The sequence below is a fragment of the Carcharhinus amblyrhynchos genome, chromosome 5 (genome assembly GCF_965287045.1).
Source record: "Carcharhinus amblyrhynchos chromosome 5, sCarAmb.v2.hapA, whole genome shotgun sequence".
NCBI classification, from domain to species: domain Eukaryota; kingdom Metazoa; phylum Chordata; class Chondrichthyes; order Carcharhiniformes; family Carcharhinidae; genus Carcharhinus; species Carcharhinus amblyrhynchos.
This window is the reverse complement of record NC_137328.1, coordinates 100,167,191-100,195,007: the sequence shown is the minus strand read 5'-3', so window position 1 is coordinate 100,195,007 and position 27,817 is coordinate 100,167,191. Positions and strand designations below refer to the sequence as shown.

The following is a 27,817-nucleotide window of genomic DNA, read 5'->3' as shown; positions in this document are numbered from 1 at the left end:
TCCAGCGAAAACAACCCCAAATCCCTCAGTCTCTCCTCATAGGACCTCCCCTCCATACCAGGCAACATCCTGGTAAACCTCCTCTGCACCCTCTCCAAAGCCTCCACGTCCTTCCTGTAATGTGGGGACCAGAACTGCACACAGTACTCCAAGTGCGGCCGCACCAGAGTTGTGTACAGTTGCAACATGACGCTGCGACTCCTAAATTCAATCCCCCTACCAATAAACGCCAAGACACCGTATGCCTTCTTAACAACCCTATCTACTTGATTCCCAACTTTCAGGGATCTATGTACACATACACCTAGATCCCTCTGTTCATCCACACTATTCAAAGTCCTCCCGTTAGCCCTATACTCAACACATATGACTAAATAATATTAAAATAGCTAATTAGAAATGCTGTATTGGTTAGTTTAAGGGAGAAGGAACTATCCTTTCACTCTTTTTGAATGAGTAGTTTTCACTTAGTAGCATACAGAATGGGTGGGATAGTGGTCTGGTAGTCTAGGGAAACCCAGAGTCTTTGTTTCCTCATATATATTGGAGCTTTAACACACTGGATACATTCTAGTCAGCCAGATGTGGAGGCCAGGGGACCAGGTAGGTCCAGTCTTTGGCAGGGGAAGTTTCTGATCCAAGGCATCAGACCCTAGAGGGGGAAATTTGTTTCCTGACCCTGACGAGGGAGAAGTCTGAACCTTGACCCAGGGGGACCCAACTGAAGTGCAGCCTGATCTCCAATAATGGGAGAGTTCCAATCTCTCAGACTGGTAGGGTGAGGGGTGACTGGTCATACAGTGGTTTCAATTCCCTGAGCCAAGGAATATCTGATTCCAAAAGGATTCTGAATGCAATCTCCATCCCAGAGTAGTCTAACCCCGTCCCAGGTGAGGGGATGTGGGAATCTGATCCTCAAACTGCATAGGGTTCTAACCCAGGGAACATTTGTTTGGAGATGGTGGGGATGTGATAGTTGGTGGGAGTTTGTCAAGGTTGGGGTGTGGCAGGGGAAGAGAGGAAGCAGTACATATTTAAAGTGTTTATCTTCCTTCTGGGAGGGGATTGGTTGCCAACCTCTTCCGGCCATAATGAAATCCAGAATTTGTCGAGTTGGAGCCAGCGTTCTAGCGCAGTGGGAATTTTTGCCTATCTCACCCATGAACTATTACCCAATCCCATCCTTTTACCTGGGTTAAAATGAGACACTTGGCCTTTGAAGTCAATAGCCTGAATGTGAATGTCTTTTGCTTTTGAAATTTTAATTTAAGTTTGATCTCTGAACAAAATAAGTTGCTACCTCATTATTATTAACCAATGCGGTGTCTTTGACACAATTGTTGAGGGACTGGTGACCCTTCCTCTGAAGGATTTTAACACTATCCAAGTATATACTGAGTTTACAATTTCCACCAGAACAAAACAAAATGACCACTCCAGCATAGCGCAGAATAATGATATTGCTGTCAATTAATTATCTTTATTTATACAATATTTGATCACCTCACAAAAATGTTTTATACAGTGCTGGTGGTCTGGTGTGACAGAATCATTTCTAAACAATAAATATAAAATAAATGTAATTTGATTTCACAATTGAAATAAGTAGAAGCTTTAGCAAGCGAGGGAACACTTTTCTGTTGGCCCTGACCACTCCAGCTGCTGCTCTTACTAAACATTTACTGACTAATTGACTGGCAACACCTCAGGAATCCACCACAGGATTAATCAATCAATCAATGAGGGAGATAGCTCAGCAGCTAACTGGCAAAGTTCTAAATAAATGAATTCACAAAGTAGTAACAGATGTCCACTACAGATCCCAAAATGTATTTTTGACAGAATTACAGCGTCAACACAGCTTTGCTCCCTCAATGAGAGAGTGGGAGGAATCCGGACAGAGGAACGCACTCAATCAGCAGCGTAGCAAAAATCCTCAACCCCGTTTTCATTCTGTTTGTCCAGTTCATGCTGTCCCAGCTGACGGTACTCAAATGTTAGGCGATTTATGTACTTGCCACTGGACACAACACGCACCACCGTGTTGTCACAGCCGATCTTCACCTGGGCTGTAATGAAAAATTAAATTACTTTCAACTGGTCCTCAAAAGAATCAAAGGCAACCGCTATGAATCTGACTGCAGTGGCCAATTATAAAAATTCAAGGCAACCAGGCAGAGTTAACAAGGTTGTGTGAAGGAGAAATCATGTTTAACCAAGTTATTGGAGTTCTTTGCAGGAGTCACATGTGCCATGGATAAAGTGGAACCAGTCGATATGCTGATTTCCAGAAGGCATTTGATAAGGCGCTGCATCATTATTGTGGAAACTAAAAGCTCATGGCGTAGGGGCTAACAATTTGGCATGGATTGAAGATTAGTTCACATCTGCACAAAGGCAATTTGCATGCCTGGGTAGCTGATTATTGTGGCAAAGTCAATGAAATTAAGACAATAGGTTCTCTTCTCCAGACACAAAGATCATCAGTCACCTCCCCTATTCAACAGCAGAATATCTTTATTTATACAATATTTGATCACCTCACAAAAATGTTTTATACAGTGCTAGTGGTCTGGTGTGACAGAATCATTTCTAAACAACAAATATAAAGTAAATATAATTTGATTTCACAATTGAAACAAATAGAAGTGAACTGGAAGTTGTTCCTGTGGAGCAGGACGGAGAGGCAGCGATTTGGGCGTGCGTGGAGGTCGTGATTAAGGTAATTTTAAAAAAAAAATTTTAACTTTTTCTTTATAGTTTAAAGTTGCGAGCAGCGGTGGGGTTTTTTTTCTTTTTTTAAGTTAGCTAGAAACCGGAAGTCGTCATTAGGAGGCTTACCGGTAGTTGTAGTTTTTTTTTAACTTTATAAGGACTTACCTCTGAGTATCGGCCTCATTGTTCCTGTGGAGCAGGACGGAGAGGCAGCGATTTGGGCGTGTGTGGAGGTCGCGATTAAGGTAATTTAAAAAAATTTTTAAACTTTTTCTTTATAGTTTAAAGTTGCGAGCAGTGGTGGGTTTTTTTAAGTTAGCTAGAAACCGGAAGTCGTCATTAGGAGGCTTACCGGTAGTTGTAGTTTTTTTTGTCCCTCTGACCCTATAAATTGGTACAGAGAGGATACCCGATCCTCTACGCAGGTAGAGTATCCCACCCTCCCCCCTCCTCTAACCTAATAATAAGTGTGTGGGAAGTTTTTTTCCCCTCCTGGAAATTGTATCACAGATGGCAGTTCAGGCAGTACGCTGCACCTCCTGCGGTATGTACGAGGTGAGGGACACCAGTAGTGTTCCTGCTGATTTTACCTGCAGGAAGTGTGTACACTTGCAGCTTCTGGAGGATCGTGTTAAGGAGCTGGAGCTAGAATTGGAGGAACTCCGGATAATTCGGGAGGTTGAGGCGGACATTGATAGGAGTTACAAAGAGATAGTCACTCCTAAAAATGAGTCTTGGGTAACTGCTAGGAAGAGGGGTAAGAAGCAATCGGGGAGACAATCCCCTAGGGCTGTTCCCCTCCAAAATAAGTTTTCTGTCCTGGAGGCTACAGTTGAGGAAGAATCAACTGGAGATAGCCAAAGGGAGCAGGTCTCTGGAGGTGAGCCTGCTGTGAAGGCTCAGGTGGGTAGGGGAAGTAAAAGATTGGGCCTGGTGATTGGGGACTCCATAGTTAGGGCGACAGATAGGAGGGTCAACAGTAATGGAAGGGACTCAGGGCTGGTGTGTTGCCTCCCAGGGGCTGGGGTCTGGGATGTTTCAGAGTGGGTGTTTAAGACTCTTAAGGGAGAGGGGAGTCAGCCCCAAGTTCATGTGGGGTTACTGTGTGCAGTTTTGGGCGCCGTACTTACGCAAGGATATTTTGGCCTTGGAGGGAGTGCAGAGGAGGTTTACTAGGCTGATGCCAGAGTTGAGGGGGTTGAGCTATGAGGAGAGGCTGAATAAACTAGGCTTGTACTCGTTGGAGTTTAGAAGAATGAGGGGAGATCTCATTGAGATGTATAAGATGATGAATGGGATGGATAGGATAGAGGTGGAGAGACTCTTCCTGCTCAGAAAGGACAGTAGGACTAGGGGGCACAGCCTCAAGATAAAGGGGGGGTGGTTTAGAACGGAGTTGAGGAAGAACTTCTTCACTCAAAGGGTGGTGAATCTCTGGAATTCTCTGCCCATTGAAGTGGTGGAGGCTACCTCGCTAAATATTTTTAAGATGCGGGTTGATGGGTTTTTGATAAGAGAGGGGATTAAGGGTTATGGGGAGAGGGCGGGAATGTGGAACTGAGCCACGACAGATCAGCCATGATCTTATTGAATGGCGGGGCAGGCTCGAGGGGCCAGATGGCCTACTCCTGCTCCTATTTCTTATGTTCTTATTATGTTCTTATGACACATGACATAGGGAGGATAAGGGAAGGGGCTATTAAACAGAAATTTATGGAGTTGGGGTGGAAACTTAGGGCCAAATCAAACAGAGTGGTTATCTTGGGACTCTTGCCTGTGCCACGGGATAGTTTAGAGAAGAACAGAAAGAGGGAAAGTTTGAACTCGTGACTGAGGGGATGGTGCAGGAGGGAGGGGTTCAGGTTCTTGAACAATTGGGGCTCATTCTGGGGAAGTTGGGACCTCTACAAGAGTGATGGTCTACACCTGAATCAGAGGGGAACCAATATCTTGGGGGAAAATTTGCAAAGGTGGATCAGTACCCGGAACTTTGATGTTGTGGCCATTTCAGAGACGTGGATAGAGCAGGGACAGGAATGGTTGTTGCAGGTTCCGGGGTTCAAATGCTTTAGTCGGAGTAGAGAAGGAGGTAGAAGGGGGGGAGGAGTAGCTTTATCAGTCAAGGACTGTATCACAGTGACAGAAAAGAAGTTTGATGAGGACTTGTCTGTTGAGGTAGTATGGGCTGAGATTAGAAATAGGAGAGGAGAGGTCACCCTGTTGGGAGTCTTTTATAGACCTCCTAAAAGTTCTAGAGAGGTAGAGGAAAGGATTGCAGAGACGATCCTGGACAGGAGTGAAAGTAATAGGGTAATTGTTATGGGAGACTTTACTAATATTGATTGGAATAGCTATAGCTCTAGCTCGTTAGAGGGGTCAGTTTTTACACAAAGCGTGCAGGAAGGTTTTTTGACGCAGTATGTAGATAGGCCAACTAGAGGTGAGGCTATATTGGATTTGGTGCTGGGAAATGAGCCAGACCAGGTGTTAGACGTGGAAGTTGGTGAGCATTTTGGTGATAGTGACCACAATTTGGTTACGTTCACCTTAGTGATGGAAAGGGACAGGCATGAACCTCGGGGCAGTAGTTATAGCTGGGGTAAGGGTAATTATGAGGCTATTAGGAGAGAATTAGGGAGCGTAGGTTGGACTAGGAAACTACAGGGGCTGGGAACATCCGAAATGTGGAGTTTATTCAAGGAGCAGCTACTGCGAGTCCTTGATAAGTATGTCCCTGTCAGGCAAGGAGGAAATGGTCGAGCAAGGGAAGCGTGGTGCACTAAAAAAGCTGATTCGCTGGTTAAAAGGAAAAAGGAGGCTTATGTCAGGATGAGGCTTGAGGGCTCAGGTAGTGCACTGGAAAGCTATAGATTAGCCAGGAGGGAGTTAAAGAGTGAGTTAAGAAGAGCTAAAAGGGGACACGAGAAGACTTTGGCTGATAGGATTAAGGAGAATCCTAAGGCTTTCTTTAGATATGTTAAGAATAGAAGATTGGTTAGGGCAAGATTAGGGCCAGTCAGAGACAGCAGTGGGAAGTTATGTGTGGAACCGGAAGAGATTGGAGAGGCACTGAACAAATATTTCTCTTTGGTATTCACGCAGGGAGACGTAAATGTAGTTGTGGAGAACACTGGGTTACAGGGTTGTAAACTGGATAGTATTGCAATAGATAAGGAGGATGTGCTAGATATTCTTGAGGGTTTGAAAATAGATAAGTCCCCTGGGCCGGACGGGATTTACCCTAGGATTCTCTGGGAGGCAAGAGAGGCGATTGCAGAGCCTCTGGCTCTGATCTTCCGGTCGTCGTTGGTCACAGGTATAGTGCCAGAAGACTGGAGGATAGCGAATGTTGTCCCATTGTTTAAGAAGGGGAATAGAGACTTCCCCGGGAATTATAGACCGGTGAGTCTTACTTCTGTTGTGGGCAAAGTATTAGAAAAAATTATTAGGGATAGGATTTATAGTTATTTAGACAGTAATGAATTGATTGGAGATAGTCAGCACGGTTTTGTGAAGGGTAGGTCGTGCCTTACTAACCTTATTGAGTTTTTTGAAAAAGTGACCAAAGAGGTGGATGGGGGTAAGGCAGTTGACGTGGTATATATGGACTTCAGTAAGGCGTTTGATAAGGTTCACCAAGGAAGGCTTCTGCAGAAATTGCAGATGTATGGGATTGAGGGTGATTTAGTTAATTGGATCAGGAATTGGCTAGCTGATAGAAGACAGAGGGTGGTGGTTGATGGAAAGTATTCGTCATGGAGTTCGGTTACAAGTGGTGTGCCTCAGGGATCTGTTTTGGGGCCACTGCTGTTTGTAATTTTTATAAATGATCTGGATGAGGGTATAGGAGGATGGATTAGTAAATTTGCTGATGACACCAAAGTCGGAGGAGTGGTAGATAGTGAAGAGGGGTGTCATAGTTTACAGAGAGACTTGGATAAGTTGCAGAGCTGGGCCGAGAGGTGGCAGATGGAGTTTAATGCGGAAAAGTGTGAGGTAATTCACTTTGGCAGGAATAACAGATGTGTAGAGTATAGGGCTAACGGTAGGACTCTGAATAGTGTTGACGAACAGAGGGATCTAGGTGTATATGTGCATAGATCCCTGAAAGTTGGAAATCAAGTTGATAAGGTTGTTAGGAAGGCATACGGTGTCTTGGCGTTTATTGGTAGGGGGATTGAATTTAGGAGCCGCAACGTCATGTTGCAACTGTACAAAACTCTGGTGCGGCCGCACTTGGAGTATTGTGTACAATTCTGGTCCCCACATTATAGGAAGGATGTGGAGGCATTGGAGAGGGTGCAGAGGAGGTTTACCAGGATGTTGCCTGGTATGGAGGGAAGGTCCTATGAGGAGAGACTGAGGGATTTGAGGTTGTTTTTGTTAGAAAGAAGGCGGCTAAGAGGAGAGACCTTATTGAAACATACAAGATGATTAGAGGTTTAGATAGGGTGGACAGTGATAGCCTTTTTCCTTGGATGGAGAAAGCTAGCACGAGGGGGCATAGCTTTAAATTAAGGGGTGGTAGTTATAGGACGGATGTCAGATGTAGGTTCTTTACCCAGAGGGTGGTGGGGGAATGGAATGCCCTGCCTGCTGCAGTTGTAAATGCGCCTAGTTTGGGGGCGTTTAAGAGATCCGTGGATAGGTTTATGGATGGAAAGGGATTGGTTTAGGTTAGAGGGTCATTGCTTTTTTCTTAATTGGTCGGTGCAACATCGTGGGCCGAAGGGCCTGTTCTGCGCTGTAATGTTCTATGTTCTATGCTACAGATGTTGCCTGCTCCAGCTTGGAAAAGTCCTGACATAAAGAAATTCTGGGCCCACAGCCAGTATCAGAGGCTGCAGGTCTGCCTACAAGAGGTTGTAGATTCCCTTTTGTAAAATGGAGTCAATGCGCAAACTTCCTCTGGGTTAGGTTCAGGTAAGAGGAATGCTTCTGAGAAACCCTGGGTGGAGATGACCTTAAGAACAATTCCATCCCCACCTCCTCCTCCCTCAGAGAGCAACTTGTCTTCTGTTTTGCCTCTGCTCCATCTCTCTCACATGCTACAGTCCAAGAGGAATAGTAGCTACAGGACCCATGACTGAGAGCAAGTCTAACCAAGACACCAAGCCTTCATGGTGTGCAGCACCACTCCCTGTCACTGTCATCAACTTTAAACCACTCTGCAAACCACCAAACACTTCAACAAACTCATACCGAGTCAATTTAAATTATTCAGCAATTAGTGTGTGAGAATTGGATTAAAGTTATCAGACACTGATCTTCTATGCAGTGAACCAAAGTCATTTGACCTAGTTGTTAGATCAAAAATCTCCCTCATACTTCAGATTCATTGGGCAGGCATAAATTAACAAGAAATAAAATTCTGACAGCAAAGATTGGAATAAGACAAAATTTAACTAAAATTGTTGAGATTATAGAACCACAGCATCGAAGGAAACCCATCACACCTCTATGAAGGAGTTAACCAATTGCCCTACTCAACACAGTTGGCAAAGTGGCACAGTGGTTCGCACTGCTGTCTCACAGCACTCCAGGTTCAATTCTGGCCTTGGGTGACTGTGTGGAGTTTGCACATTCTCCCCGTGTCTGTGTGAGTTTCTTCTGGGTGCTCACGGTCCAAAGATATTGCAGCTTAGGTGGATTAGCCATGCTTAAATTATTCCTTGGTGTCAGTGGGATTAGCAGGCTAAATACCTGGGGTAACAGGGATAGGGCCTGGGTGGAATTTTTGTTGGTGCAGGCTCGATGGGCAAAATGGCCTCCTTCTGCACTGTAGGGATTCTATGATTCTATAGTTGTTCTTTCATGATCCAAATAAGTATCACAAATAATCAGCACAGCATTAATCTGCCAATTAATAAACTGCAATAAGTCTGTACATGTATATTCATGAACATGTATATTCCATACATATATATTTATTTCTTTTTAAGAAGTGTCTTTCCAGACATGGAAGTATCATTTTTAAAGTTGAAGCATCCTGTTAGCTCACCCGTGGATGGCTAGGTTTATGGAACTAATTTCGCTTACCTGGTCCACTGAAAGAGTAGCAAATGTCAGTCACTGGATGCATCCTGCTGGGGTCCAATCTATTCCCTCCTAGAAGCTGCACATAATCAGTTGCTCCACCACAGCTTTGAGCAGGTATCTAATGCAGATAACACAAGGAAATCTGTACAGCTCATTCATTCGTAGTACTCTACACAGGGTATAACCATAAAGCCGGAGAAAATGCTCTACTAAAGTCCACATTCGACGGGAGATAAAGACTTTGAGCATGTCAGTTTAGCTTGAATGTAAGTGTAAATTTTAGTCAAAAGGCATTATTTTGTTACAAAGAACAAAGAAAATTACAGCCCTTTGGCCCTCCAAGCCTGTGTTGACCATGCTGCCTGTCTGAACTGAAACGTTTTGGGGACCGTATCCCTCCATTCCCAACCTATTCATGTATTTGTCAAGACGCCCCTTAAAAGTCACTTTCGTATCTGCTTCCACTAACTCCCCTGGCAGTGAGTTCCAGGCATGCACCACCCTCTGTCTAAAAAAACTTGCCTCATGTCTCCTTTATCCTTTGCCCCTTGCACCTTAAACCTATGCCCCCAACTAATTGACTCTTCCACTCTGGGAAAAAGCCTCTGACTATCCACTCTGTCCATGCCCCTCATAATCTTGTAGACTTCTAACAGGTCTCCCCTCAACCTCCCTCGCTCCAGTGAGGACAAACCAAGTTTCTCCAACCTCTCCTCATAGCTAATGCCCTCCATACTAGGCGTCCATCCTGATAAATCTTTTCTGTACCCCCTCCAAAGCCTCCATGTCCTTCTGGTCGTGTGGCAACCAGAATTGAACACTATTCCAAGTATAGCTTAACAGGTTCTATAAAGCTGCAACATGATTTGCTAATTTTTAAACTCAGTGCCCTGGCCGATGAAGACAAGCATGCTGTATCCCTTCTTGACTATCATCTCAACCTACTTTGCCACTCTCAGTGACCTGTGTAACTGTACACCCAGGGCCCTGTGCTTATCAACGCTCTTAAAGATTCTGCCATTTACCGTATATTTCCTATCTGTATTAGATCTTCCAAAATGCATTACCTTACATTTGTCCAGATTAAACTCCATCTGCCATCTCTCTGCCCAAGTCTCCAACTAACTGATATATCGATATCCTGCTGTATCTTCTGACAGTCCTCATTACTATCCACAATTCCACCAACCTTTGTGTTGTCCGCAAACTTACGAATCAATTTTCCTCCAAATCATTTATTTATATTACAAACTAAAAGAGGTGCAAACAATGATCCCTGAGGAACGCCACTAATCACAGCCCTCCATTCAGAAACACACCCTTCCATTGCTACCCTCTGTCTTCTATGACCGAGCCAGTCCTGTATCCATCATGCCAGCTCACCTCTGATCCCACGCAGCTTCAAATTCTTCACCAGTCTGCTATGAGGGACCTTGTCAAAAGGCCTTACTGAAGTAGTCAAAATCCACAGCCCTGCCTTCATCAATAATCTTCGTCACTTCCTCAAAAAACTCAATCAAGTGAGACATGGTCTCCCCTTCACAAACCATGTTGCCTCTCGCTAATGTCCACTTATTTCCAAGTGGAAGTAAATCTTGTCCTGAAGAATCCTCTCCAATAATTTCCCTACCACTGATGCAAAGCTCATCCTTGCTACCCTCCTTAAACAAAGGAATGACATGATTCTGTAGAAACCAACAACTTGTAAAAATAAATTTGAATTTCTAGTGAATGGCTGAAAAGATCATATAACATAAATCCAAATGACTTTGATTGTAACATGCAAAATAAAAGCAACATTGAGTTAAACGCTATTTTAGTGGGCAACTTATGCTCTAAACCACATAATATCTCCATTTAACATGTAAAATGACTGAAAATCTCCCAGCTAATGACTTATATATTAATCAGTTTTTTTGTCCTGACATCTCATTCTCCAGGAACCAGTCCAAGGTGATTCTTAGCTCCTTTTTTCCTTTTCAAGTTGAATAATTGCTAATCCCCAAATTTTCAAGGTGTGGTTTACCCTGGAGATCCTTTCTTCCAGCAAAAATTGGATGACTCTTTTAGCTTTGCTTAAACCTTCAACCTGAATCTCTTCCATTTGAGTGCAAGCTCCTTCTGGTGTCTTTTGTGGTGAACATAGAAACATGCTGCCTTTATCTCTCAGCTCTTTTCTCTCAAATTCTTGCAGACTGACCCTGCTTGTGAGGTTCAGAGATATTGTTATAAAACCTGCAACCCCAAACCTACAATGGCTTCCCTAGGACTCTTCGCCTCTCAAAGTACCTCTCCCTGGCAACATGAAACACATGGGTATTGTATCCAGATAGAAATGCTAAGTAGTATTCCCCTAGACCCCAGCTTTATTCTATTTTGGAATTAAATAAACAATTTATGTCAAATCATTTTTAAAAATAAGGTATTCTTATTTCTCTGGGACCAGGAGACACAATATCGTTAGCACAGCCACTCATTGTTTCCCCCTTCCCCCATCCCCTTTAATTACATCAGGCTTCTTGTCTGCAGTGCAGGCCAGCAGGTCACATGACCCTCTTCGTTGCCCCAATTTTGCCCCAGGACACAGTCCCAAAACACAACCATCTTACAAACGTCATACTTGTAACAATGTTGGTTGATGATTACTTTGGATGAAATGAACCCATCTTTTAATCTTGTATTTGCTCTAAAGACATATGAAGTCTCTCTCCTTGGGTGAGGTACGTGTGGAATTACGTAAGTCAAACTTCACGTTTTAGTCCACTGGGTACACGTTGGAAACAATGTTCCAGACGTCATATCTGTCAGGGGACGTGCAATGATTCTACAGGAGATTCATGTTCAATCAGCGGAACACAACAGGTAGGTTGCCATGGGAATAGAGATGGTAGCAAGGTAAAGACTCTATCTGTATTGAAACAGCTGTTTGCTTTTCCAGTTATACTATACGGCTTTTAGAAATATGACGCCGTTTTTGGCTTTGCATCAACGTAAGCTGTGAAGTATAATTCAGATGTCAAATTGGGTGAATTCAATTTATCAAGGTGGTCTGAGCCCACCTCCAGGGGCTGCTTTTGGCTTCTCACCAGCAGCAGTATAATTCACAGAGGAGAGTTAAAATTGTTTTCTTAGCAGACAGCCAGCTAACATTTGGATGCCTGTAAGCAAAGTTTTGCGTATGCTCGCGAATTCACACAAATCCATTTTCACTGGCCAGAGAATGACACTGCACCTAATGATGCCTTGTCATTTTCAATGTCTATCTCCAACATGGCGAGGAGCTAAATCACGGTTTATGTGATTGTGGAGATTAATAGTGCATTCCTATCTAAAAGAATATGTATTGTGGATGTCAATTAATATACCTTTGATTGGTGAAGCCAGGCAAAAAGATACATGAAACTACTGAGATATACTTGTACAAAATTAATATATTGCCGAATTGTGACACGTGCTCATTTTAATACATGCATTGGACCATTATTTTGTAAAGGTCATAATTGTATACATACACAGGGAATTGTTAAATCTTCTCCATTTGGCTTATTTTTCTGCGTGGGTGTTAACATTTCACTCATCAATTGAAAAATGAAACATTTTCCATTTTTTGCATCAAGTATTAGCAACAAGCACTCAAGGTTAAGTATAGTCATATGTAAACAGATTATAGCTGCATTCATTCTGCCATCTCTATTCGATCCTAACTTAATGCCTTTATCCCAGTGGCAAGAAATATTTGCTGGTATCACATTTTCCTTCCAATTTCAACAAAAACATCAATAACAACTTGTATTTATATAGCACCTTGAACATAAACACTGCCAGGACTGCGCAGGAGCGTTATAAGGCTCTCAGAAGCATAAAGAAGATATTAGATTGATGAATGAAGTTGCATGGGATTAGAGGTGAACTGGCAAAGTAGATACAGAATTGGCACAGTCATAGAAGACAGAGGGTAGCAGTGGAATGGTGCATTTCTGAATGGAGGGCTGTGACAAGTGGCGTTCCTCAGGGATCAGTGCTGGGACCTTTGCTGCTTGTAATATATATAAATGGTTTGGAGGAAAATGTAATTGGTGTGATTAGTAAGTTTGTGAATGACACAAAGGCTGGTGGGTTTGGGGATAGCAATGAGGACCATCAGAGGATACAGCAGGATATAGGTAGGTTGGAGACTTGGCCGGAGAGATGGCAGATGGAGTTTAATCCGGACAAATGTGAGGTAGTGCATTTTGGAAGGTCTAATAAAGATAGGAAATATACAGTAAATGGCAGAACCTTTAAGAGTATTAAAAGGCAAAGGGATGTGGGTGTACAGGTACACAGGTCACTGAAAGTGGCAACACAGGTGGAGAAGGTAGTCAAGAAGGCATACGGAATGTTTGCCTTCATCGGCTGGTGCACTGAGTTTAAAGATTGGCAAGTCATGTTGCAGATTTATAGAACCTTAGTTCTGCTGCACTTGGAATATTGTGCTCAATTCTGGTCACCACACTACCAGAAAGATGTGGAGGCTTTGGAGAGGGTACTGAAAAGATTTTCGAGAATGTTGCCTGGTATGGAGGGCTTTAGCTATAAGGAGAGGTTCGAGAAACTTGGATTTTTCTCACTGGAACGATGGAGGTTGCGGGGTGACCTGGTGGAAGTCTACAAGGTTATGAGGGGCATGGACAGAGTGGATAGTCAGAAGCTTTTCCCAGGATGGAAGTGTCAATTACTAGGAGGCATAGGTTTAAGGTGCGAGGGGCAATGTTTAAAGGAGATGTACGAGGTAAGTTTTTTTACACAGAGGGTGGTGAGTACCTAGAACTTGCTGCCGGGGGAGATAATGAAAGCAGATACGATAGTGAGTTTTAAGGGGCGTCTTGACAAATACGTAAATAGGATGAGAATAGGGGATTTTAGTTCAGACAGGCAACATAGTTGCTGCAAGCTTGGCGGGCCAAAGGGCCTGTTCCTGTGCTGTACTTTTCTCTGTCCTTTATTCTTTTCTTATAACCAAAGGTTTTGTCAAAAAGGAAGGTTTCAAGTGGCATCTCAAAGAAAGAAAGAGAGCTAGCGAGACGGAGAGGTTCAGCGAGGAAATTCCATAACTTAGGTCTTCGGCAGCTGAAAGCACAGCTGCCAATTGTGGAGCAACTAACATTGGGCATGCTCAAAAAGCCAGGGTTAGAGAGTTGTGGGGTATAGGCGATTACAGAGATAGTGAGTGCAATGCCTTTGAGAGAGTTCAAAGCAAGGATGTAAGTTTTAAAATTAAGACTGCTTAACCAAAGGCCAATGTAGATGAATGGGTACAGGCAATGATGCGAACGTAGGTGAGTACAGGTGTGATGCTAATATAGGTAAGTGAGTACAGGCCATGATGCGAATGTAGATGAATGAGTACAGGCGATGATGGTAATGTAGGTCAGTGAGTACAGACAATGATGCTAATTGCGGTGACTTGAATACAGGCGAAGATGCCAATGGCAGTGAGTGAGTACAGGCGATGATGCTAATCTAGGTGAGTGAGTATAGGTGATGATGCTAACGTAGGTGAGTAACTACAGGCAATGCTGCTAATGTAGGTGAGTGGGTACATGGCAATGTTGCTAATGTAGATCAGTAAGCACAGGCAATGATGCTAATGTAGGGTCAACGAGTACAGGCAATGGTGCTAATGTAGGTCAATGAGTACAGGCAATGCTGCTAATGTAGGTCAGTGAGTACAGGCAGTGTTACTAATGTAGGTGAGTGAGTACAGGCAATGATGCTAATGTAGATCAGTGAATACAGGCAATGATGCTAATGTAGGTGGGTGAGTACAGCGATGATGCTAATGTAGGTCAGTGAGTACAAGCAATGATGCGAATATAGGTGAGTGAGTACAGGCAATGATGCTAATATAGGTGAGTGAGTACAGGCAATGATGCTAATATAGGTGAGTGAGTACAGCGATGATGCTCATGTTGGTGAGTGAGTACAGCAATGATGCTAATATAGGTGAGTGAGTACAGGCAATGATGCTAATATAGGTGAGTGAGTACAGGCAATGATGCTAATATAGGTGAGTGAGTACAGGTAATGATGCTAATATAGGTGAGCGAGTACAGGCAATGATGCTAATATAGGTGAGTGAGTACAGCGATGATGCTCATGTTGGTGAGTGAGTACAGCAATGATGCAAATGTAAGTCAGTGAATACAGGCGATGATGCTAATCTAGGTGAGTGAGTACAGGCAATGATGCTAATGTAGGTCAGTGAGTGGAAGTCATGTAAGTGAGTTGGATTTGGTAATAGTCAGGACTCGGACAGCAAAGTTTTGAATGGCCTCATGTTTAGAAGGTAGAACATGAGATTATGGACAGCAGTACACTGCAACAGTCAAGTCTAGAAGTAACAAAATTCTGAATTGGGTTTGGATTCAGGCAATGTTACCCAGATGGAAATAGGTGGCCTCAACAATGGCAGGTCTGTGTGATCAAAGGTTTATCATGTGGTCACGGTTCAACCTCAGGCAGTTGCCAGGGAGAGTGATGGAGATGCTGGCTCAGAAACTGAGTTTGCAGGAACAGCAAACATCTTTGTAACCTCTATGGTGAGACTGGCAACTTAATAGGAATTAGCGTGAAATATGGGATGATTTGATGACTTGTTCCCAGGTTTTTGTGGGCCACCATTGAGATAACTTAACATTCCAGCTAACGTCCCATTACCCTGATCCAGAGAAAGCATCTTTATAATCTCTGAATCTCCTCAGTCCCTGAGAAATTTTGTGACCCTTTTTCATCCATTGCCTGTTCCTAAAATATACAAAATTATGTCATCTGAAAGGTCTTCAGATTTTGCAGGATCCAGCAACATACTTTTCACAATGCTTTTGAAGTCATAATTAACAATATAAAAGCTACACACATGAAAATAGTGTATGATGCGATAAATTACACAAAATTAGAATTCAGCCATAATCCTCTGTGGATCATAATTACCTGTAAGTCATTGAAATGTCCCAGGGTCAGCTCAGAGATAATGATCTCGGTTGGGTAAATGATGGAAAAGCTGCAGTTTCTCTTCTGATGAGGAACAACCATTGTGAATCTCCCATTAGAAGTCTGTGAAATCACATTGCAAGCTGTGTGGAAGAGCAAACAAGATTTAAGAGCCAGAACAGATACAAAAATGCAAACTCTTCAGCTCCTGAAAGTTCTGCAGCAGAGTTCTGCTTTAGAGTCAGAGAGTCATAGAGCTTTGAATGCCAACCTTTTATTTCAGCGTTATTTGATTTTGCCTGTTTGTGCTGTTTTAGATTCCTCTTCATGATAATTTTACTCATTTTTACCAGTCCATTCGCTGAACATGGTGTAAGTGAGCTTCCCTCTTTGGATCCTAGAATCCCTATGGTGCAGAAGGAGGCCATTCAGCCCATTGCGTCTACACTGACCACAATCCCACCCAGACCTTCTTCCCGTAACTCCAATCCCCCAACACAAGAGTCAATTTTAGCATGGCCAACCACCTAACCCGCACACCTTTGGACTGGTGAGTAGTAGTGAGAAGTGGATCAGGGATGTGTTTCATCAGGTTCCTCCCAGTTCCCCATCTGGTGACACCTTTTCCTTCCAATATCCCTTGTAAAAAGATATGTAAAAGGCAGATATGCATTTTGATATATTTTGTGACATCCGTGTCATGGCAGTGCTGGATGCCACAGATACCTGTTGGTGCTGGAGCCCAGCATTGCAACAGGAGCAGAGAGAAATCCTTTGCATTTTCAAAATCCAAAATGCCTGTAAAGTCAACTGATTGGATAGGCCAGAGAGAGATTCCAAATGTTTTAACAACATTTTGAATTTGAGGCCCAATGCAGGCAGGCTCCCTAGGGTGACCTGGGCATCCTCCCAAAAGGGAGTTAATGGCTTGTGTAATTGGCCCAAATGAGGAACACATCCATTTGGCAAATAAATAAACTTCGTCAAGGGAGTAAAATGTGAGCCAAAGTATTCTAAAGACACTGAAGTACTTTATTCCTATCTACAATTTAGCTAAAGTGAAGTGTTAACTATAATACATAAACAGACGTGGGAATACTGGTTGGGCCCTCTGTAGGGTAATATTCCATTATGATTGATATATGGGAGTGCAAATTGAACATCGCTGTGGCTATTCTTTGGGGATTAAATTTAGGTTGTAGTCTCTTGCACCCAATGTTTCCTGACATATTGCTGGCACTTGAAGTACTACTTACTGAATAGCTCCCACACAGAATCTATTAGTACCTTTGAGACGCTGGATTATTCCCTAATCTTATGAACAATGCTTTAAACAATAACCTCAAACAATTAGAGTTAATGACCAAACAGGGAGAACATACAGTTAATGCCAATTGCAATGTTGAAAGGATAAATGTGTTGGAACACATTTTCTGGCAACAAATCTCATAAGCCTATTCTGCCACAATTCTCTCTGCTGTATTCCTGTGTCTGAGGGGAGCCAACAACATACAATTCTCAGAATACATTTGCTCAACTTGAGCCATGAACTGATTAATGGTTGTGTAATGTTCAAAAGACATCATGCATGAAGCCATACTGAGTTCTCGTTGTGCTAACTAGAGCACGTGACAGCTACTTAGAAAGCTTGTTTTTCTTCTAGGCTGTGGGGAGAGCATCATCATATATTTTAGTTAAAGCATCTTGTTTTAAATGAAGTCTTGGTTGACAATCAATTCTCAAAGATGAGGTCTTATGAGGTGCAAAGCTAGGCAGATTTTTAGGGGACAGGAATTTGGGTCAGGATCCAATGTGGGCTGAAATAGGATTACAAACACACAATATGTGGAGAAAAGTCATCCGTCAATGATTTACTCCTAATTGGTCAATTAGTGGGCAGAGAGCAGGCTTGCCTTCCAAATAAAGATGGCAGGCAGGGTCTGGAAGATGGAAGGCCAACAGGAGGTTCTCCAGCTTAGAAGGAGATGAAGCCTGCAGTTCAGGTAAGAGATTGCAGCTGGGGGCAGTCAGCTAGAGAAGGCCATAAAAGCCTGCCTGGAGCACTGGCCTCACATTCGGCTACTGGGAGGCCTTCCTTAGGCAGCTGGCCTAAGTTTCTGAGTGTGAGGGGCACCAAGGTCAACTGGAAAATTCCAGTCAGCTTCTGACAATCGGTCGAAAGTGGCCATTTTAAACCTCTTGATTGGCTACCAGCCCGCTGCATGCTGGCCACAATTCCACCAAGAGAAAAAGTGACCTGATTGGCAGAATGATCCTGGTAAACGAGCACACAATGCAAATTATTGTGTCCATCTGCCTCTGCGCTTGACCCCATCTAGGAGGACGAGGGCAAAAATCCTACCCAATGTCGCAGAGGGGGTATGCAGCCACAGGAAGAGACCCGAGAATCAAGAGAAGTTGGGTGTCAGAATGCATCTTGAAAACTGGGATGAACCGCTGCTAGTTGCCCTCCCCATGGGCAGTGAGATAATGGGAGAAATAAATTGTCCCACTGGCAGAAATCCTCAGCTCCATCATGATTGGGGAGTTGGAACGTTCTGGAGGATGCTTACATGAATATAACAGTGGGACCAGCGTACGTAGGCTCCCTCATTGCTAAATTGGTGCGCTTTGTGCCTGGTTTATACCTGACTTGGCACTATACATACCAATTTGTGTGCTGTACTCTTTGGCTAGACATCCAGTTTGCATCGTCTTTATTTATAATAAGACAAAATGAACATTTTTGGTAAAATGTCAACATCCTACAATTTTCCCAGCTCAGTTTAACATTTTCTTTAAGAGAAAAATAATCTAGCAATTCCTCTGTAAAGCATTACAGAGGTTTTGTGGATGACAAATGGCACCCTGTAAATTATTTTTTGAAATATAATAATGTGTATAATATTCATATTTATTATCATAACCTAATGAATTCAGAATGATCAAACGCTGCATGTGTGCGCATTTTTAAAGCTCCCAATAGCTGCCTCTGCTACTGATGTTAGCCTAATAATGCCATTCAATTGATTTATGGTGTCTGACTAAAATCTAGATGCCACAATTTTTCATGGGGATTTGCTATGCCTGTTCAATGGAATACGGATGTCCCAATCCTTCCTCATTTTTAAATGTTTATCTTATTCATGCTTGAAATGTTCTCAAAATATGTATATTTATATTCCAATTTTTCTCATGTTGTCACAGAGTCATGGATTTGTTATCGCTCAGAAGGAAGCCGTTTGGCCCACCATGTCCATACCGGCTGTCTGAATGATCAACTTCTCTAGTTCCACTTCTGCCTTCTGCCCATAACGCTGCCACATTCTTCCTTTTCAGATAACAATCTAATTCTCTTTTGAAAGCCTCAGATGAAGCTACCTCCGTCACGTCCTCTGGCAGAGCATTCCAGATCCAAACCGCTTGCTGAGTGAAGAAGTTTTTCCTCATATCACTATTATTTCTTTTACTAATTTCTTTAAATCTGTTTCACCTCATTCTTGAACTCTTAACGAGCGGGAACAGATTTTCCCTATCCACTCTATCCAGACCCGTCATGATTTTTAATACCTGCATCAGTTCTCAGCTCAATCTCCTTTTCTCCAAGGAATATAGTCCCAACTCCTCCAATCTATCTTCAGAACTGGAGCTCCTCATCCTTGGAAACTCTCTTTTCTGCACCCTTTCTTAATGCCTTCATGTCCTTCTTAAAATGCATCATACATGACTAGATGCAATACTCTAAGGTGAAACTGCTGACTCACATGAATTCAATAGAACCTCTGGGCTTTTGTACTCTCTGCCCCAATTACTAAAGCCCAGGATACTGTTGGCTTTATTAACCATTCTTTCAACCTATCCCTCCATTCCTGTATCTCTTTAGAATTGCCCTTTATTTTGTGTTGTCTCTCCATAATCTTCCAACTAAATGAATCCCCTCACACACTTCTCTGCATTGAAGTTCATCTGTCTGTCCAATCCACCAACTTGTCTATATCTTTTTGAAGTTCTCCACTATTCTCCTCACAGCTCACAATGCTTTTAAGTTTTATATTCTCCACAAACTTTGAAACTGTGCCCAGTATACCAAGGTCATTAATATATATCAGGAGAAGCAAGGGTTCCAACCCCCTCCGAAGATAACTATTATAAACCTTTCTCCAGCATGAAAAACTATTTGTTTCCCGTCATTCAGCAAATTATGTATCCATATTACTCCTACCCTTTATATTCCGTGAGCTATAACTTTGCTCACACATCTGTGTGTGGCACTATATCAAACATCTTTTCACCATATCAACAGCACGGGTGGAATTTTACAGCCTTGCTCATCCCGACTGACTTGTACATGTGTTACCATTTTTTCACTGGTGCTTGATCAAAAACTAGGGAATTTCCATCATGTGCCTGTTGCCTTTGCTGTTCTAGGTAGTAGAGGTTGAGGGTTAAGATAAAAGATGTCCTATTCTGTAGTTAGAACATACTGCAACAATGGTATGCCAACGGTGGAGGGAGTGAATGTTTAGGGACATAGACTAATGGTGCTATACTACAGACAAATCTAATGTAGAATGCAGATTTTGTACCTTCTTAACAATGCATACAGATTGGGTGGAACCTGGAAGTTCAGGAGGAATGTAAAATGGGTAAAATATCTGACTTCAATGAAAAGGAAATTTGGTGTTGTAATGGCAGAAATCCAAACGTTGCCCGCTTTATACCCCTAGAGCGTTAATGGGAAGGAATAGGGACATCATAAAGTTTCATTTACATGTCTGTGTTGATTTCAGCTTGAATGGCAGTGTGACTTTACAACTGGCCTCAGCCTCATGGGTTAGGAGGGGGGCGGGGTGGGGCAAATAAAAGCTAGCATACCCACTTGTTTCCTATCCAGTGACCCACCTTATGTGGGAACGTCAGGTAAGACTGTGGTAATCTTCCCTCCCACAAACACACATGTACAGTTAAATAACACTCACTGTCTAAGACCACAGTGGTCCCTCAGCTGAAGCAGCCATTGTTAGGGATGCTGTATCCCAGCATGAATGCATCAAGAAACAGCAGTGAGAAATGTTCAGAAAGAAAAGAATTTACTCTGAAAAGACATCATGGTAATTTATCACTTCTAAATGTCATGCAAAAATATTCCTTAAAATCTTTATACTTACGGAAAGGATTGATTAATTTCCTCACTGTGAAGGAAAACCCATTTCCTGGCGTGTGAATTCTGAAGAAGAGCATTGCCACATTCTGAGAAGATTTGATTATTGTCCTGATTTTGTTGCTATCACAGAAATCAACGTAACGCTCTGAGGTGGAGAGGGGGTGATCTAATGTGCTTGGAAACTTCTCCCCCTTCAATATCCAGCCATCAAAGACCTGTGCATCAATACAAAATGATTTAGTAGAATGGAAGGAATAGAAGCAGACACTGCTGGAAATACTCAGTACATCAGGCAGTGTCTGTGGAGAGAGAAATAGGAGTTAACCTTTCCGGTCTATGACCTTTTCATCAGCCCTAATGGAAGACCACCCACCGGAAATGTCGGGATGGATTTAGTCATCATGGTGGGGACCCAGCAGAAGGTAATCCCACTTCAGTGGCCTACAGGGTCCAGGACTGTATCTTGCAGGTGCTAGCTGTCCATTTTAACGATGGTCACCCATTCCTGGCTGCCTGCCACATCCTCGCCACTGGCCAGAGGGCATAACTGCAGGAAGAGAAAGGTACACCACGCACTACCCAGTGGGCTGATAAAATCCAGCTTCTCTCTCTCTCTCTCCATAAATGCTGCTTGACCTAATGAGTAGTTTTCATCAATTTCTGTATTCCTTGTTTCAGATTTAAAAGCACCTGCAGTATTTTGCTTTTGTGACAAAAAAGGAGCCTGTATTTAGATGTGTAGAACACTTTTCACATGGCTTAAGGACATTGTGGGCAGGATTTTCTGGCCATTCTCACCCCCAAACCCGAAAAATCCTGCCCAAGGTCAACTGACCTTCCCATGGTCGACCACTCGCCCGCTCTGACTCCCTGATGGGCGGGACGGTAAAATTCATCCCCACGTGTCGGAGCAAACTCGATCGGCCAAAGGGCCTTTTCTGCACTGTATGATTTTGTGATTCTATGATCTTAAAGTTTCAAGTTTATTTATTTATCATCTCAGCCCTAAATGGTCAGCCCTTTGTACTGAATCTCTGCTCCTGTGTTTCTGATTCCCAGACCAGTGTCTCAGTGTCTACCCTATCAAGCCCCTTACAAGAATCCTGTATGTTTCAATGAGATTGCCTTTCAGTCTTCTAAAAAGTGTAAAGTTTATTTATTGGTGTCACAAATAGGCCTACATTAACACTGCAATGAAGTTACTGTGAAAATCCCCTAGTTGTTACACTGCAGCATCTGTTTGGGTATGCTGAGGGAGAATTTAGCATGGCCAATGCACCTAACCAGCACATCTTTCGGACTGAGGGACGAGACCAGACTACCCAAGGGAAACACATGCAGACACGGGGAGAACGTGCAAATTCCTTGCAGACAGTGACACAAGCTGGGAATTGAGCCCCGGTCCTTGAAGTTGTGAGGCAGCAGTGCTAACCACTGTGCCACCCTCTCAAAACCAATGGACTGTGTTGACGTCAGTCACTGTTGCAATATTTCAAAAGCCAGTTAAAACAATAACAAAAAGAACAATTACTGAACATTTCACATTTAACAAATGCAGGAAACACAACCAGTCAAGTCAGCATCTGAAAGCAAAAGATGGCATAATGTTAAATTCATCTTTTTTCACAAAAGTTTGATCAGCCTACTTTTTATTTCCAGAATATTCTTTTTTCTCCAGTGATAACTGATAATATTAATGAAATCTGTATTGTTCGTAAGCAAAATGGAGTCGGTTTGATACCTTTGATGTTGTATGCACTCTGAGATGTTACTTATTTATGCATCTGGACTATTTTTATTGTTTTAGGACAAGTCAGTCACAGTTACACAAGTTTTACCATCTTTATTGCTTTTCAGATAACTATGCACATATTCCCAGATCAAGGCCGATTTCAAGATCAAGATTTCCTCTTTATTTCCACCTTTTTTGCTTGTTCAGAAGAGTAAGGAATGACTGGACGATTGTGCCGTCCACCTTGTGCAGTGTTTTCTCTCATGTCTTGACAATCTGTTTCTCTAATTATTTTACTTCCATAGTGATGCCCTCCTCTTGTTGCATTTCAGCAGCACCTTCCAACCCTGTACACTGTGAAGGTTAGGGCAGTAGATGCATGGGACGACATTGCCTCCAATTAACACACTATCTTGACTTGGAATTATCACCATTCCTTCACCTTGGTCAAGTCAAAATCCTGGAGCTGCCTCCCTGATAACTTTGTGGGGCGCCTTTTGTGTTTACCGCAGTGCTTCAAGAAGGTGGCAGTAAATCCTGGCCTCGCCAGCAATGCTCAGTCCCCAGAAAGTGGCATTTTACCGTCATGCTAACTTTTTCCCATTGTGCTTTCCTCCTAACCTGTCTCTAGGTCTTTCACTTGCTCAGCATAATCACCACTGTCTCTCCCCTCTTTCTGGCTGATTTTTTTAAAATCACTGTGTATCTCTCTCATTCTACAAATGCCTCTTAACTCTCATGACAGACAATCGCCCATTTGCTTTCTTTCGTCTTGAGCATATGTTTTTCATTCCATTTTTTGCCGACTTCTTTCCAGAGATCTTGTCAGTGTGAAACGGAGCCTGGCAGCATTATGCAGCTGCTTTGTCCAGCTTCAGGCAGATGCCTTTTTTTTTGCTCTGTGGCCCTGCTCCTTCTATAAACTCTGAAATAAATTACCCTTTCTTTAAACACAAAAAAACCTTGGAAGGCAGGAGAAGAGTTACACAACGTTTGGTTTTGAGTAGGAAAAAGTAATGAGGAGCTGAAGCTAACAGCAAAGTAAACCAGCATGTTGATCTTGGATCCTGGGGTGCATTGGACTGATGTGCTGAGGCTGGATGTCACTCAATGGGTTACTTCTCAGTAATAGAGGAAATTATGGAACATGTCAGGAAGCAGTGATTAGGTTTTAAGAGCTTGCTGTTTGGATGAAGAACGAAAGACCAAAGGAGGCAAATAATTTCATGCAGATTCCTCCTGAGAAAGAACAGGAGCATTTTTAACCTAATCACTGGACTGAAACATGTTCAGGTTGGATGCCTGTTTTACACCCTGCTCGATCTTCATTGAAGTCAATGGAGAGAATGATCGAGCAGAGTTTAAAATGGGCATCTGACTTAAAGCACTCAGTTTACACCCAGAAAACCAGGTTCAAATTGCCCCACATTGTGTTAAGAGACTGTAATAATCAAAAAGGGGAAATTTAGAGGTACACCGAGTCTAATATTATTGTTTAAATGGCAAGAAAGATTTGAATGGGGAGAGGAAAGCGTGGATCCCTGAAGGAAGGTTACACTTGTCCATCAGAAACATCAGCTGTTTTATTATCCAGCAATGCATGAATTATCACCAGAACTTTCCCTAGGGGATTATCCTGATCTTAAATGGACCTGGGTTTTTGAAGAATGTTGAAAATTAAGGAGTTGAAAATAAATTATGACATGAAAGAGGAATCAGACCTTCCTTGAGACAACTTGAATACTGAAGAAATTGTGAGGGATCCATTTAAATTAGAGGACATAGTAAGGCCTAGAACCATCAGTAGGTAATAAAAAAACTACAAAGAATGGAACCATGAAACTTTGGAGCTAACAGTATGAATCAGGTTAGGCTTTGTTCAATGGAAAATAATAAATATTTGAAACAGCTCTGTTTGTTAGAGTTTGAATGATTTTTCTGTAAAGTAGCAAATTTTTATATGCTTACCTTGAGGAAGTCTCCACTTTGACAGTCTATGTTGACATAATCATATTCAAGGGAGATAACCTCATTCGGATTGCCAATGAAGAAAATACCACAATGGAGCTGTGGCTGATCAGCACTGAATGTGAAATGTCCTTCCACACTCAGCATGTCGATACATTCTGCGGATGGAAGCATTGCATTAAGCTAACCAAGGCTACAATTACATTTCCTAACAGCCAGATTTGATGCTTCCAAATTAAAAGCCTAAAAATGAAAACAACGCAACTTTTGTTAACGGTCATTTGAATAATCTGCTGATAAAGACAGTAACTTTAATACAGATTGAGAATTGGTGAATAGCCTGTCATCTCACCAGTGAGATGACAGTTTTAATTATTTTAAATTATTGTGACTGTTTTGCACATCACAGCAGTGACCTGCTATTAAAGAGTAGGCTTCACCATCAATCTTCTTTTCAACAAGTCAAACTCTTACGTAGCATAGATAATGATTGTATAATTCGGAAACCGGACTGGAGGTGTTATTACGCTCCTCACTTCTAAGGAAACCAAACTCAGAAACAGTTCAAATAGTTGTATATGGTACCATGGACTATTGATATTAATCCAACTCTTGTCATCAGGACCCTTTGTTTACAATCATTTATTTACTGTATTCCATGAACATAAAATTAAGGGATGCTGGAATTATCAAGAAATTGTCAGTGGTTATAAAAGTCTTGCTGATGGTGAGGTGTTTAATTCCCAAGGGGTGTAAATATTTCCATCTACCTCCACAGCCTAAGAATCTCATTTAGGGCTCTTCACTCCAAACTAACCTGAGCCAACATGGTACTTGCAAAGTTCCAACTGCTGGCATAATGTGGCTGATTCCATCACATTACAACTTTAGAGGGGCATATAGGAGGTGGGCGGGTGGAAGGGCTCTTGCCAGCTTCATCCTGCCACACCTCATTTCCACCTGTAGCTGCCTTGACCCTCTCATCCCATGCAGATTTCTGTCTAAACTACAATTCAGAGTACGTTCCCTATGCTGTTTTTGCAGGCTGAGGCCAGGAGACGTGCAAATGCCATCTACTCCAATTTGGAAAATATATGGGTGCCGGCCCCCAACCAGACCCGGTGATCGGATTTGGAGTTAGATTAAGAATGCAAACAAGCGAAGATAAAGATAGGTCACAGTTCACAAATAGATTAAATTTGAATGGACACCCCCCCCCACACCCCATTGTCAAGTCTACATGATAAACCAAAACGGACAAAGTTATAAATCATGTGACAAAACAATGAGCAGGTTTGGTATTTAGTTTAATATCGCATAAAATATAACCAAGCAGTAGCAATGCCAACACTTCCGGGGGTGAATTGCTGACTGCAGCTTCTGAACCTGTGTTTGTTTCTTAGTTTATATAACCCGTGTTCAGGGGACATGACTCCTCCCAAGAACAAGCCAGCCTTGTCACCGTGAACAGCAACACAGCTTCTGACTCAGTCAGACCAGAATACTCACTCAGATTTCGGCTGTAAACATAGTCTTGTGGAAGTTCCCGTTTCAGCTCCGAGTTCAGAAGCCCTAAGGTGTCCTCAAGTATTTCATTTTTCTTTAAAAAGTTGGAAATAACACGTTAAGTATATGCACACATCTGTGTAATTTAAAGAAGGAAATATATTGTAGGGCCACGTGTGGTGAAAATCAAAGGTGAGGCACATAGTGTGCGGAAAGCAAGCTTTCTGTCACAAACTTTGGACCAAATGTATCGAAGTGGATTTCTTAGAAAGATGTTTGAGGTAACTCCGAGTCCTTGCTCCCTGTAGCTTCTGTCTATGTAATTTGAAGGAAACCAATCCCCCTGCCCTTCAGATCAGCAATATTTAATCAGTTTTATCTATTTTGTAGAACTTGTTTCAGGTTTTGTTTTAACAACCCGGTAGAAAGGACGCCTGTGGGACCCTGCGTTGATAATTTCAATCCAACATAAACTCAACACTCCGGTTTAAAAAACAAAGCTTTTCCCTTATCAGAAGTTTCTCATTCCCCTTTAAAGGGGTCTTGGCATTCCGCACACTTCACTAACCTGGGCGCAAATATTAGAAGGAACATCGAATTGGGAATGCTTCAATGGACAAGTGCATCTTGCGATAGTTATCAATTGAAAATGAAAGGGAGGACAGCTTTATTTTCAACGCAGAACGGGAACGAAAAAAAAACATCGAAATATATACAGCTAAAACAAATTCTTATCACTGAAATAAAGACTAAAAAGAGACAGACGACTATTTGGATGAACTCATGGGTGGAGAGAGGAATTTCTGTCTTCCAGACACTGACTGATGGTAGTGTCCCCACCTCAATGTATCTGGCTTGTCCCTGGAGAGTCAGCAGCCACAGCAGCAGGACGTGTAGCGGAACCTTGAAGCCAGAAGACATCTTTCTTTCTGTCTGTCTCGGCGTGTTAGCAGCTTGCGGTCACTGACGAGTATTGAAGTACATGATTGAAGTTCGCCTTTTATACCCGGTTGAAAGCTGTCTGTAATTTATGCTGTGAGTATAAAGTCACCGATAACAATCGAGTTACCAGGGTCCCCTATCGCTTTTACCTAAAGATACGTGAATATGACGGTGGCAGAGCACGGATTCTCATTATCACATTGACTGAGAGAAAAAAAAACTCAACCCACATGTTCACTTTGGATGCAACATGACACCAGAGCGATAAAATGCAACAGCAAGCTTCCATCAACATACCCAATAAATTAAAAACACAACTTTCAACTCCCACCCTGGAGACTTTGGCCATATTCCACTTTCTAGCTAGCGCTCTCCTCTGTGCTTTTCAAAAAAAAATTTAAAACAATGTCAACATAATTTGAAAGCTGGGTGCTGGAAATCTGAAACAAAAACAGAAAATTCTGGAAAAGCTCAGGTCTGGCAGCATCCGTGGAGAGAGAGGGACAGAATTCATAGAATCCCTACAGCACAGAAGGAGGCCATTCAGCCCATCAAGCCTGCACCGACAACAGTCCCAACCTATCCCTGTAATCCCACCTATTTACCCTAGCTAATTCCCCCTGACAATAAGAGACAATTTAACATGGCCACTCAACCAAACACACATATCTTTGGACTGTGGGAGGAAACTGGAGCACCCGGAGGAAACCCATGCCAACCTGGGCTGAATATGCAAACTCCACACAGTCACCCAAGGCTGGAATTGAACCCTGATCTCT

General features: G+C 42.6%; 1 protein-coding gene across 1 annotated transcript; it reads right to left on the bottom strand.

Annotated features, from left to right (window-relative positions):
* Positions 1–228: 228 nt before the first annotated feature.
* crhbp (corticotropin releasing hormone binding protein) lies at positions 229–27,235 on the bottom strand. Its single transcript, XM_080189318.1, has 7 exons — positions 26,937–27,235; positions 26,100–26,190; positions 24,591–24,748; positions 20,895–21,105; positions 15,727–15,869; positions 8,755–8,872; positions 229–2,069 (listed from the first exon to the last, which is right to left on the bottom strand). Exons 1-7 carry the CDS (start codon positions 27,015–27,017, stop codon positions 1,912–1,914), a joined length of 960 nt encoding a protein of 319 aa, XP_080045444.1. The 5' UTR covers positions 27,018–27,235; the 3' UTR covers positions 229–1,911.
* Between the last annotated feature and the right edge of the window lie 582 nt (positions 27,236–27,817).